At 46.5% G+C, this 13,931-nt stretch overlaps 1 protein-coding gene across 1 annotated transcript; it reads right to left on the bottom strand.

The window, feature by feature from the left end:
• Positions 1–68: 68 nt before the first annotated feature.
• Positions 69–12,170, bottom strand: ZFYVE19 (zinc finger FYVE-type containing 19). Its single transcript, XM_040601581.1, has 11 exons — positions 11,882–12,170; positions 11,248–11,369; positions 9,387–9,440; positions 8,674–8,834; positions 7,281–7,426; positions 6,298–6,412; positions 5,532–5,741; positions 4,947–5,026; positions 4,139–4,249; positions 1,998–2,140; positions 69–601 (listed from the first exon to the last, which is right to left on the bottom strand). Exons 1-11 carry the CDS (start codon positions 11,933–11,935, stop codon positions 535–537), a joined length of 1,263 nt encoding a protein of 420 aa, XP_040457515.1. The 5' UTR covers positions 11,936–12,170; the 3' UTR covers positions 69–534.
• Between the last annotated feature and the right edge of the window lie 1,761 nt (positions 12,171–13,931).

Below are 13,931 nucleotides of genomic sequence, written 5' to 3'. Positions count from 1 at the left end.
CATTATGAGATGGCAACACTTTGTAAAGGGCTATCAGGCATTCCCAGGAGAGACTTAAACCACAGGGCTCCATACAATAGTTTTTATTATGCTTTGGAAGTTCTCATCACACAGGTGATCATGACATAGACAGTTTTCTTAGTGCAAAGTGCTTTGCTGCCTGTTGAACCAGTGTGTAAGCTGTTAGCAAAAGCAGGAAGTTACTTATCAGCCAGTCAGTACTGCCTTAAACACACATCTTTACTGCTACCCGCGTTGCCTTACCATCTGTATTTATAGACTCGTATCCGCCTCCTCATACCAAGTCCTCATTTATCCCCAAGCACGCACAGCAAACCCTGTACTCCTCTGGTTGTACTTGGGAGGACAGCATCGCACACCCTCCAAGCCTCTCTCAGATTACAGCACATCCTTTAACTGTCCAAAACATCACCCGTTTTGGCTGCAAATCCACTTGGACTCTTCCCATCTGGACGACTACTCTCTCTTCCTGTTCTCCATCTCCTTTTCTGCCCATGAAGACTGTGATCGCTTCTACTTGCACGGAAGATGATAGCAGGAGGTGTGGTGGTCCTTCAAGTCAAACTCATCATGGCCTTCCCTGAGAATCAAACACAAAGCGCAGTCAGAAGTAAATACCCAGGCAGGGAACTCACCGCTAACCACTGCACAAGACGTCTCCCAGAAGCCCTTAACTAGAAACCCATCCCAAGAGTTAGCTGTGAGGATCCAACTGGCAGCCATGTGGGCTGACTACTTGGACATATTTGCTCGTAACAGAAACCTCTGAGGTGCTCTGTGGAAAGGTCTGTTCACCCTTGCCTGCTGGAATGGGAAGTGACAGTAGGCCTCTCTGTTTCTTTCCCTCTTTGGGAGATTCATGTAACTGGTGGCTCATTTTCAGCACCGTGTTTGTGATTCCCAGGCACATTAGCAACTCCGACGACAACAGTCAAAATGAGTCTGCTCACACAACTCAAAAATAACTGTTGTGGCTAAAATACAGGCAGCTGTCTTAACCACGCTCAGAAGCGGGCACTGTGGAGTAAGACACAAGCTTTATCTACAGCACGCAACTAATACACTCACTCACCTGTCAGACTGCTGATTCTGCTTTTAATGATGTTTGCCATCTGATACTGTTGCTTTAGTTTTTATTATCTTACATCTAACAATCATATGTTTTCTCACCATTTTCATATATTCTCCCCTACTCAATTGTCATCTCTCTACAAAAACATTTGCAGAAAATGAGAGAATATACACAAAAGCATCTCTCGCTATCCCAACCAGATTCTTAGCACCCTGCTAAATGTCATCCAGCACTAATCTAAGAACCCAGCCAACTACCCAATAGTTTTGAGACATGAAAAAAAGAAACCACACAAGTTGTGAGGAATAGCTTTGTATTCATAAGAATTAACCCTCCACATCTGAGATGTGCAACCTTTTTTTTGTCAAAAATAAGCTACAGATGTTTAAGGACCAAGACTACAGCTGCTGCAAGGCCTGACTGAGGAAAAAAAGGTTTGCCTATAAAATCAAAGAAGATTTTTTTTTTTTTACATAGTTTAAGACTGCAGAGTTTCAACTAAGAAAAGCCTCAGTAATTTATACTATCTGATCTCTCCTCTTATGGCAATCCAGCCCAGATCATCCATCAATAACAAGCCACAGGAGTCACAGAACAATGGTCTTGTTTATTCTATCCCACGCAGTGCAGCACATCAGCTGCTCCAGAGAACACTCAGACAATGTGCCCAAACATGCACTGGAGCAGACAGACATTTCTGCCTAGGACCAGTTTAGTCCTCGAAGCCTGGGATAACTACTGACTGCACAAACTATTTCCATAAAAACTAGCACTCAGCTCAGATCTGGGTTCCTTAGATCTTACTTCCTAATGCCCGGGTTTCTGCCCAAGGGGAAGAACAAACAAGAGCAGCCAAGTTTACCTGTCACTGGCCTCTCAGATCAGGAGGAACTGACAGACTTACCGAAAACAGCGTTGGCAGTAGAGGTCCCCATCACAGCCATGACAGCGCAAAGTGGCATCTTCATTGCAGATACAGCACCAGGGTAACTCATCCTCATCACTGTCATCTGTGCTGGCAAGAGCTGTGGTGGTTGGAGTCTGGCTCTAATTCACAAAGAGAAGAGACACAGCATTCAAACCCCAGCATAGACAATACAGGAGTTCCATTGTAATGCATGATGGCCACGACGACATGTCACATGGTCCACAGTCAACTCTCTGTTGATCCTAACTCTGTGAGATGAACTTGCCCACAGCCCAAGGACAGGCTCTGTATGTATCTAGATCATATAATAAAAACCCAAGGTACTCCCTATAATTTCCTCATGAATCTATGTTGCTCAGAGGGTGTTCATCCTCATTTAGCATCTACAGCAATATACACCAACATAGTCCATGTTAAGGGCATGAAGCCCAGATCTTCTGGCAGGCACCACAGCAATACCAAGCTGTGGTGGGTGACCTTGGCTGGAGATGCCAGGCACCCACCAAGCCGTTTGATCACTCCCCTCCTCAGAAGGATAGAGGAGAAGAAAGTAAGATGAGAAAAACTTCATAGGTCAAGATAATGGCAGTTTAATAAAGCAAAACCAAAGGTTGCACACGGAAGCAAAGGAAAACAAAAGACATTAGTCTCTACTTCCCATCAGCAGATGTCTGGCCTCTTCCTAGGAAGGCTTCAGTATGCATAGTTGTTGCTCCAGAAGGTAAATATCACCAATAACAAATGCCACCCACCCCAGCCCTCCTCCTCCTTTCTCCAAGTTTTGTATCTGAGCAGACACCACACAGTATGGAATATCCCTTCGGTCAGCCAGGACAGCTGACCCAAACTATGTCTCCTCCCAAGACCCTGCCCATCCCCAGCCTGCTGGTTAAGGTGGGGGAAATGTTGGAGACAGCCTTGACTCTGTGGGAGCACTGCTCGGCAGTAGCCACAACACTGGTGTGTTATCACCACCTTTCTAGCTACCAGTCCGAGCTCAGCACTGAGGGAAGCTACGGGGAGAATTGACTCAATCTCAACCAGACCCAATACACAACCGACAGACAATCCCTGCTGCAAAACCAAGTGATCAAGCAGTTTTGCTGAAAGCACTTATGGGGGAACAGAAAGCAGTGGGGAGGTGGTGGTGAAGGAGTGTGTTTTCTCCCTGCTATAGAAAGAAAACTGTGGGACAAAGGAAGTGATTTGCTTAAAGACCCCTACTATTGATTTGTATTGAGGCTGGGCCAAAAAGATCTTCTGAAATCATAATCTAAAATTTACCCATAAGGCCATCTATTGTCTCTGCCTGCTTTACAGACAACTCTTGCGGAACTGAACAGCCACACACACATTGGGACACAGTGCCCAGACACTGGCAAAGGCTGCTTCAAAGCACAACAGCAATAAGATGGCACTATCTTTTATATCACTAAACCCAGAAGTGCAAGGTGGCATACCTACAAGATGGATGTTTTCAATAATGCTTACAATTAAATAATTTCTTCCAGTGGGGACAGGCCTGTCAGGTGTCTGTGAGTCACAGGTCCATTTAGTTCTTGTAATATACATTAGAGAAGGTGTATATATTTCCATAATAGGCTGGACTCCATTCTGAGCATAGGATATCTTATTACTAATTCCTTCCTCTGACGTTATATGAGAATGTAGTCAATTACTATCTAGAGGTTCCATTCTGTACATGCTGAAAGCACTGGCAAACCTCCCACTTACCCTGGTACAGGCTACATGGTACTAGACTGTGGCCAATTGGTCTAATTACATCAATCAAGTTAAAAGTCTCTTCTCTCATATCCATCTTGCAAGGTCTGTGCTAACTTCTCTGGGTTTAGAGGACACCATGCCATTCAGCAGAAAGTCACCCTGAAAGAAATTGTGTCCCAGGGAGCTATTCCTTTTAAAACAAGGATGACTCACAGCTGTGCTCGGGCCTGGTCAGCCTTGCAGAAGCCACTCAGCTTGCCTGCTCTGGAGAAGCTGGTTGGTTTTTTTGACTTTGCATCAAGCTCAGGATACAGCAAACTTTTGCTGTATAACTGTACTCTCCTGAGGCCCTGGAACATGTCATTTCAAGAGATCCTAACCAGCTCACTGACCTTTTGCTTTGCCTTCTTATGCAGGTTCTGTTGTGAGGGTGTTGGTTGGGTGGTCTGATCTGGAGGAATGTTGAATCCACTTGCTTCATCCAGGGCTGCTTCCTCTGCGAGCTGGTAACAACAGAAAGTAAGAAGCCTGTTGTTTCAAGTACAGTTGGGAGCCTCACTCTAGGCTCTAAACTCCTGCCCTTCTCCTTGCTCTCATGCAGTAACAGGAGATAACAAGTCTGAATACATCTGGTGTTATCTAGGCAGATGTGAGCTTGTTCTGGTCTGCACTCCCAACACTGTGCGTACGTTGTGAACAGTTAGTGTAGCAGCAGGGGCCTTCAGTTAAACACACTCCGCAGTGCAGCCATCAGCAGACCCTCAACATCATGCTAATCATGCATGTGTTGTCTGTAATTAGGCAGAAACTTAAGCACAGAAAGCTCTTGTCTTGCAGGCAGACACTTCATAGACATTTAGACAGAAATGTAGGCATAAGCTGTGCTAAACAGCACACACCTCATCATCCATGTTCTAGCTGAGTGGGAGAAAAGATTAAACAAGAAGTTAAGGAAGTACCTGCAAAGTGGAGTTGGAGAGGACACCGCAAGAGACACAAAGCATGAATGAGAAAGACAACGTGACAGACTAGAAGTAATGTTGCCAATCACCTGTAGCTGATGGCCCAGGGGAGCTGGTGTTGGAAAAGCACTAGGAGAGAAAGGAATGAAATTCTGCCCAGGAACAGAAACACATGCTTTGCATGCTCACAGGTAACATATATACTGGGAATAGTTGAGAGGAAGCTGCCACTTCTGACCTGTTTCAGCACTCTGCGAATGGCTTCCTCCTCAGTCACTTCCTCATCACTGTCAGGGAGTTTATAGGTTTCCAGTGTAACTGCAAGAGTAAGAGATAGGAGACTGTAACCCACACCTGCCTCAAACCTCGAGCCCACTTATGTGCCAGAGACAATCCTTTGTGGTGTGAGCTGGTTTTGGCATTCTGGCTCTGGCACAGACAGACCCTTTTCAGGTCAGGACTCTCAAAAATGGCATTACTGTTTGTTTTTAATACTGGAAGAGGGAAGGGGAAAAAAAACCATCAAAACCAGAGGTTTGCTTTTAAAAGGTTTGTTAACCTCACCAGAGCATGCTAGAATTATCCCAAAGAAGGGTGCAAGACAAAGTTGTCTGACATTACAGCTCCAGCCTTTACCTTCAACTAAAATCTTTCATACCGATTTCATGATGAACCAACCTGTACAATGTTACAGGCAGAACGAAATCTCAGTCTGTTTCTTGCAGAATGGAGGAATTACATGGATAAATGCCTCTCAAAAGAAATTACTCTGTCACAGGAACTTGGTTCCTCTCTTGGCACTGTGCTTTTGTCTGCTACTCACCTTTCTCTGGGTCCTCGCCTCTGAGTGCTGCAAGTCTCTTGGCAACTTGTAGGATCTTTTCCTGTCTAGTGTTCTCTTCCCGCAGCTCAGCAGCAGCTTCTGCCAGAAGTTTATTCTTCTCTTCCTCTAGCTGTTTTGGGTCCAGATTTGCAGGGCAAACACAATCTTCACTTTCCCGATTGAGATCATTCAAATTCTGGCTACTAACAGCTGCAAACAGACCGAACACGCTGGTGACTCAGCGGCAATGTTCCTTGGGTGCAGACAACGAGACTAAAGCAATGGTATGAGTGTAGCTTGCTGCTCCTCCATTAATTTGGGAAGTAACAGGAGAAGGCATGCCACAGTAGGATCTGCATTGTACATGAAAAGAAGAAAGTGAGCTAATCTGTATTTTACAGTGAGATTACACAGAAAACACCACAGCTAGGAAGATAATTGTATCCCAGATTCCAACGTTTTGTAACAGCGCGCAGGTGTGTTGAGTAGCAAGAGCTCCTCCCCAGGGAAGGGTCACAGAGAAACAGAGGAGCAATCTGAATAATACAGCCCTGAGAAGAAGAAACCGTCTCCAAGCAAAGACAATGAGACCCAGTATAGATCCGGATGGCTGCTCTTGGTCAATCTGGGAGCCATTAAGGGGAAGATTAGGTCAAATTGGACACCCAGCTCACATGTGGGCTGGACAGGGAGGCACATAATCCCTTCTCACTACAACACATATATTATTACACAGAAACAGGTCAGTGGAAGCCAAAGTAGATACCTTGAGGCTGGATTCTTGGTCTGTAATGCTCATCAATGGTAACTTCCTCTGACAGCTGAGTTAACAGGTCATCAGTCTGCTGGACCAGACTTCTGGTATCAGGAGGTCGGTGTACCTAAGAAACAAGGAGGGTATGGGAAAAGGCAAATTAAAGTGGTGTACTCGATCAAATGAAAAGTTTGGTAACCACGATCTCCCTAGGTGGAAACAGCATAAAAAGATGCATCCACTGCTCAACTTACGGTTATCTGGTGTAAGACTTTTAGGGCTTCATTCTCTGAGGTGCTGAGTGCACACAACTCGAAAAGCAGTCACCCAAACAAGGCACAGTAGTGCTGAACATATAGGAGTACACGCTGCTGGGTCCCACACCCCAGCTCTGCCCCTACCCTCAATGTAAAAAGAGTGCCGTTCTCAGCAGTGCCAGCCAGAGCCCCACTGGGGCCTATGGTAACAGCTGGGTGTGAAGCACTGCTGAAAAATGAACATGAGCATCTTGGGGACAAGATCATTCATATAGGCTTTGAAGGCATATATACAACTCATTCCTCTGCAATCTCAGACTAACCGTTTCTGGAATAATTAACAGGATTTTTCCCAGCTGGGCTGCAGTAACAGCTACAGGATACAATTAGAAGGCAGGGCTGATAAGCCCCAAACACAAACAAACAGCTCTGAAAAAAAATAATCAGACCACTTGGGTATACAAATGGGTTGAGAGGAAAAATATTAGCATCCGTAACTAAAAATAAACACATGAACTACATTTGACATAAAGAAACATATTGCATTCAAACTGAAGCAGTGAACTGTTAAAGGCTGGCCATTTGCTTTTGGAGCAATGACACAAACAGGAGGAGATTTCTGAAGGGTGCCACTTGGACACAAAAAAGCTGAAGAAAGAAGAACGGTTAACATGCTGGGACACCAGCTACTGTGTCAGCTCAGAATACACTGCTGGCTAAAGAGCTGAAGGAGCTTACAGGTCTGGGAGCCTGGGAAGGAGGATCTCTCCCCTGCAGGACAGCCAACCGGTCCTCCATTTCCTGTGTGGATGGAACAGGTCCTCGACAGTCCTCCTTCAGCGCAGCCAGCCTAGCTTCGATCTCAGCCTGAGTAGGGATGGGTTCTGCAATTCAGAATAACCCAAGGGAAGTGATTATTGTGTTATTGAAAACAAAAGGTTTCACATGGTTTTTTTCTCAAAATTTTATTTCTTTCTGGAATCAGACTCTGAACACCTGAGCAAAAACCTCCCTCAGACACTGACACGAACAAGCAGTCATACTGCAGTGACTTGGAGGCTCCCCTAAATGGTAACTGCTATCCTTTTCTTCCGAGTCCTTGCCTCCTTCACAGTTTATCTCCTAACCATAAGGTATTAGGATAATGTCATTTGTCAATCAGCTGACTCAGGACACTAGGGACAGGCAGTGAAATGTGTTATTTAGGCAGCACAGTCCATTGCTACCACATCTCTTAATGTAATCCTAGGCATATTGGATTGAAACCCTCCCCCACCACATAACAGGATGAAAGGAAACTGCCTCAAGTTGTGCTAGGGGAGGTCTAGATTGGATATTAGGAAAAATTTCTTCATCAAAAGGGTTATCAAGCATTGGAAAAGGCTACCGAGGGAGGTGGCTGAGTCACCATCCTTGCAGGCATTTAAAAGATGTGTGGGTGTGGTACTTGGGGACACGGTTCAGTGGTGGACCTGACAGTGCTAGGTTTATGGTTATAGTTGATGATCTTAAGGTCTTTTTCAACCTAAACGATTCTAGAGTCTATGATCCTATGATAATCAGGGTGTTCTTTCCCTTTTAGAGATCACACATAATTTTTAAAATAGTTTATTCTCTCACAAGTTCCACAAGGCTGTCCCAGAATCTGACAGCTGTGGACTGCAACGAGAATCCTTTTCTTCCTCTGTGAGGCAAGGCTGGCCAGAACATAATCCCACAGAGACTGGCACTGCTGTTGCCCAGGACAATGACCTACAGGAAAACTTCCGCAAAACAGTATGGCCAAAGACCCTCTTTTCATTCTGCTCCTAAGGGGCTTGACACAGGCTTTTATCCCAAACAATGGAAAATGAGAAAGTGATTTTACAGGTAAGACACTGTCCCAAAACTAGAGAAGCAGTTTCAAGGGAAACCCCAAGAAGCAAAAAGAAACTGGAACAACCACCTAAAATCACTGTAGAATATGACCATTGTGGCAGCAGGACATGGATGCTCTGTCTTATTTTAACCCTTCAATTCCCTAAAAAGGGAGGCTCTGAAAGCCCAGCACTACTTCCTCCCTCCAGGTTCCATGTTTCCCCAAGTGGCAATGTTCCCACCCAAGGTACCCCTGGTATCTTCCAAAACTCACTTGGCTTCCTTTCCTGCCTGAGCCTCTCCAGTCTCTCTGCAATAGCTCTGTCCTCTTTTGAGAGCCCTGGGTATCTGGAGCCTACTGGACGTAGGGGGTCCCCAGCTGCCTTCTGTTGTTTTTTCAGCTGGTTTTGCTTAGCCTCAAAAGCTGCTACGCGCCTGTGACAAGAATGAAAAAAAAAAAAAAAGAAACAATGACAATTGAGAACAGGGGTTTAAACCCTAAGATACAAAAACATCCTCTGTGAACCCAACAGGCTATTTGAGGGATGTCAGTGTAGAACAAAACAGAAACCACTCCCTCCTGTACCAGGTTTTCCTGTATCAGCACAACGAGGAACACCCAAGGGTAAGGAAAACCTTAGCTCATAGAAGAAGCACACCTGGCACCAATTCCAAGGAGACAAGGAACAATTCACCACCAGGTTCTTGTTTCCAAGCCAAGTCCAATCAGTCACAGATAAACATAGGCAGGAGGCTCCTCAGGAGTATATTTGAAAAGAATAGACAACCCTCCCACCTCCACCCCCCCAAACAAACAAAAAGACTCAAACAACAAAACAAAACCTGCATCCTTTATCCAAATCTGAACAAGCAAATACCCACATCACAATCCCCACTTTTGCTGGTTTCTATAGGGAACGAGGAGCGAGGGCCTGAAAGGCTACTCTGCAGCACAGACAAACCATCTGGCTGGCAAGTGCAACTCACTTTTTGTAGTTTTCTGGTGGCGACCATTTTGCTGAACTGCTTTGAGATGCCTCTCTGGAAGACAAAACCAACAATTTCTCTGAACTCAAGATACTATCAATGCTTCAGTCATCTAGTCTCTCAACTCCAGAGGAATCAGCATACGTTTCTCAATCTCCTGGTACGGTCCCTTTCATAACCTCATTAATATGGAAAGCAATCAGCTTATGGAAGGAATTAAGATAATATAGCTGTCTGCGACAGCAGGGGACTTAATTTCTAGTCCTTTGGTCCAGTTGTTTTGCATCTGGACAAAACATGATTTAACACGGTCACCAGTAATCCAAAGGAGGCAGGGATGAAATAACCTTGCCTCCCACAGCCTGCACCTCCCAGTTCAGAGAGCAGATAGAGAGTAGTTAGGTAAGACTCACAGTGTAATTAGCTTCCATACAGCGGAATACTCTGAAAGGAGCTGTGGCATGCAACAAAACACAGAATTATATAATGCACAAGCTAAACAAAATGTTACAAAAGTTATTATGTAACAACCAGTATCACAACATCTTCTAGCACACTTGAACACTGCACACCACAAACACATCTTGTGTAACTATCTTCTACTTTGCTGTATTCAGGTTGAGCTACTACACTACACACTTGTGTAGGGTAGTTAGCATATTTTATTCATTCTTAGAAGTTACAGCTACAAACACATCTGTGCTGTGCTAAGGCCTGTATAGCAATGAATGAATGCAACATCACTGGACCGCTTTCCAGTTCCAAGGCTTCAGAACGGGAAGCTACGTGCATGAAGAACAATACACACAGCTTACAGAGCTGCAGCCTACCTGTATTAGCTACCTGCTATCCAGTCAGGGACAATTTTTTTCTGCTGTAACTCTACAGTGCTGATGCTAAACAGATGAGGGAAAAAACCTCAAAAGAAACATGGAGAAAGGCTGCCCTGTTTTCTTAATGGCTTTGGAGATGTAACAGGGAATCAGAAAATTTCAAACCTGAAAGACTGAATACTGTACTTTCAGCATCAATAGCTCACACTGGTTTCATGAGCCAGTGCTTCTGAAATGAAGGCCTCTGCTAATGACAGACTCTTCTCCTTTAGACACCTGCAGAGCCAAAAAATTCCGTACTCGCTGGTGAAAATTCCTTGCTAGAAGAGAGGTAAAAGAAATGCAAAAGACGACACAGAAGAACTGGCTGAGCGAGGGGTTCTGGTGTACACTTGTGCTCTTGCATTACTCATTCATGTGTATAACCCATGCTCCTACTGAATTAAGGGTTTCTGTTTTTAACAGGCAGGTTATGTTTGCAAATCTTTTTTTTTTTTTTTTCTTTTAAAAGAAAACCAATTTTAGGCTACAAAATTTTAAGTCTTGAGGCTATACATAGCAGAGACCCCTTAACAATAAGGATCTGTGTCACTGTTTGTCCACAGAGGTAACACTTCGAACATCTTAGTCAGACCATCCAACTACTATGCATCTCAAAAGTCTGCCAGTGCTTTCAAAGGGGTGTAGATTTTTGGGCAAATACATGGTGCAGCTTAATCTGCTCTTGTCTAGCGAAGATATCCACAGGCATTAGATGTCCACCCATGAAGATCTGAACCTAGTTCTTTCAGACTACTATGTCACCCTAGAGAACAGCCTCACAAATCCTGATACCCATCTTTGGACTGCACAGCTCATGTAACAGCAGTTCAGTTAACGACCTGGCTTGAAACTCCAGGGTACAGGCAGCATGCACACACAAGCGCAAGGCACAGCTCTCATGGAGAGATCCGCAACACAACTTTGGGATGCAAAACGAAGAAACAAAGCAGGATACTGCCTTTGGGTGAAAAAACACTCTGCCTTACCCAGTTAGCTTTCCGTGACACTGCTTGCACACCTTCTGCTGAGTGTTTCCACAGCGGGGAACGACAGCACTGAAGCTAAGGCAGCCCGAGCAGAACGACCGGCCGCAGTTCTTGCATCCACACTGCGGAGACACAAGAGAGGGGCAGGACAGGGCTTCAGCACCCAGCCACCATCCACACCCCATTGCTCTGGCCAGCCATATGCAGGAACAGCACCTATGCCAAGCTGCACTAAAAATAACACTGGGGTTACACTGATTTTTTTTTTTTTTTAAACTGTATTTAGCTACTGCTGAAGATATGGAGACTCTCAAGAGCCTTCGAGCACCAGCACTCCTGCTGGGGGCTGAGACACCATTTCATCCCATAGTATAATGAAGCGTGGGAGGGAATTCTCTGAGACAGTGACTGAATGTTGGATTAGAGGGATGACATTCAACGGCGCTTTTTTTTTTTTTTTTTTTTTTTCCGTAATCACCCATATTCGCAGACGTACTGCAGCCAGGCCCCGCCGAGCTCAGTAGCAGGGACAACACCGCGGCGGCGCTGCCAGGGGCCGCTCAAGACTCCCCGGCTTCCCTAAGGCCGCGGCGCCGCGGGCCCGGCCGGCCCTGCCCTCCTCAGCCGGACTTGCCTCTTTCTTGAAGACCGAGAACTTGGACGCACACCCATAGCAGCGCCTGTCCATGTTGCTACCGGAGCCGCGCCCCCCACTACGCCAGGCCCGACTGTTGTCCCCGCAGCGCCTGTCACTGCCGCACACCCAAAGGGCGGCAGCGAACCGGGGCTGCCGGTAACCGGGAGGCCGAGACGGCGCCTTCCCGCCCCTCACACAGTGGGCCGGCGCCGCACGACGCCCCGCTGCGGCGCAGGGCCCGCCGGGAGGTGTAGTACCGGGAGGTGTAGTCGCCCGAGCTGCGCTGCCCAGAGCCCCCCCCGCCCGCCGGGCCCGGGCCCGGCCCCCCCCGCGCGGTGCATTGTGGTACCTGCCGGCCGGTGCCGCCGGCGAGGCGCGCGGCGCTGGCTGCGCGGGAAAACTCTCTTTCCCAGCAGGCAGCGCGCCGCGGAGCCCCGCCGCGGCGCTGAGGGGACGGGCAGCTGCGCCGGTTGGCGGCGGGTGAGGCGGTCCCGTACCCCCTGTGGTGGGTCGGGGAGGAGCGGCGGCTTGGCAGCGCCTCTCCCCTGTGCTCCTCCTCGCCAGGCGGCCGGCCCGACGCCAAGGAGTGGGAGACGCCTCAGCCTCCCGCGGCCTAGCGCTCCATCTCGAGTAGTCGCCGTTCCCACCGTAACGAAAAGCACTGTGGCTGTTGAAGGGGGAGCAGGCCGCCGGCGGGGTCCTTCACTAGTTTCTCGTTACAGAGTTTAGTGATTGCTTACAGCAGTTTCCGTATGGCACCGCTATGCCGTGTCCGTGCCCCCATTACAGTGGACTCAGTACCCTGTTGCATTTTTGCCCGTTAGATGTCGTTAGGTGTCAATGACACAAAAAAATGTGTTACCTCACTCTTGTCAGGGTGACAGTCGAGTTACCCTGGGTATTTTTGGTCTTTTAAACCTGTTGTGAGATCCTGGCTGAGGAGAGCATGAAAGCATGCAAAACCAGTTACCTCCAGCCAACTACTCTGCCAGCTTTTGTTTGCGTGCCTTCAGAAGTGCATATCCTACTGTGCCTATAAAAGAGAAGTTACTGAGTATAGTTCTAGGTACTGTTGATTCCCATGAGTCATCTTGTTAATTGTGTGGGTTTGCAGTTACATTCTTTCCAGTTTAATAGATAAATCCACACTGTAAAACCCTACACAAATTAGGAAACAGACCAATCCATTCAAGGAAGTATGACTCTATTAACATCTAAATAAAGCTTAATTTAAAGGAAAAAGGGGGGTTCCCCTCTAAAGCTTTTTTCAATGCTACAGAATAGAACATCAGAAAGACAACTGTATAAAGCTTAGAAGCTGAACTTTGCACCTGTCCAGCAATTGTATTACAGACCATCTGGAAATTTCAGGTATTGTAGGCATAAAGCAGGGAATCCAGACAAATACAAAGCATTATTTACTAAAAAAAAAATAAAAATACTTCATTTGATCTTGGTTTTGCCATTGAGCTGGTCAATGGGAAAAGAGGAAACAGAAATTTCACTCTTAATGTTACATGCAACCTACTGATTGTGTAGTAATTTGGTATGCCACTCCCTAATACAAAACCCAAGCAGCAACCCGAAGAACCTTCCTATCCAGCGAGCACCACCAACAGAAGCACACGGGAGGGAGCAAGATAATTAAAGGAATTGAACTTGCCTGTTTAGAAATGCCTTGGCTGAATTTACCGGATGGAAGAAGACCTCGCTCTGCCAGGTCTGGAGAGGAGGAACGAGGCCCGTTCCCCGGGTAGTGTCCGCCAGAGGGGGCCCGGCCCCCACCACTCTCCCAGCTCCTGCGCCAGAAGGCCGTTTGGCAGCTGAACAGCAGCAGCTTTTCTTTATTTCTTCACTTGCCTGCAGATGTTTCCCATGATAAAGGGAACTCCAGTTATTAAAATCCTATGTGACAACTTAGCCTGTAAGGTTTTTAATTTCTGCGTGGAGTGTAGGAGAGATTAAATGGTCTTTCGTTCATATGTCTTCTCCTTGCCAAACTCAGTTTTTGCACAGTAAGTTGTACATTCTCTGTCCTACACAGTTA

Source organism: Falco naumanni, chromosome 7 (assembly GCF_017639655.2).
Source record: "Falco naumanni isolate bFalNau1 chromosome 7, bFalNau1.pat, whole genome shotgun sequence".
Lineage (NCBI taxonomy): Eukaryota > Metazoa > Chordata > Aves > Falconiformes > Falconidae > Falco > Falco naumanni.
The sequence above is the reverse complement of the archived record's forward strand: the minus strand, read 5'-3'. Positions and strand labels throughout refer to the sequence as shown.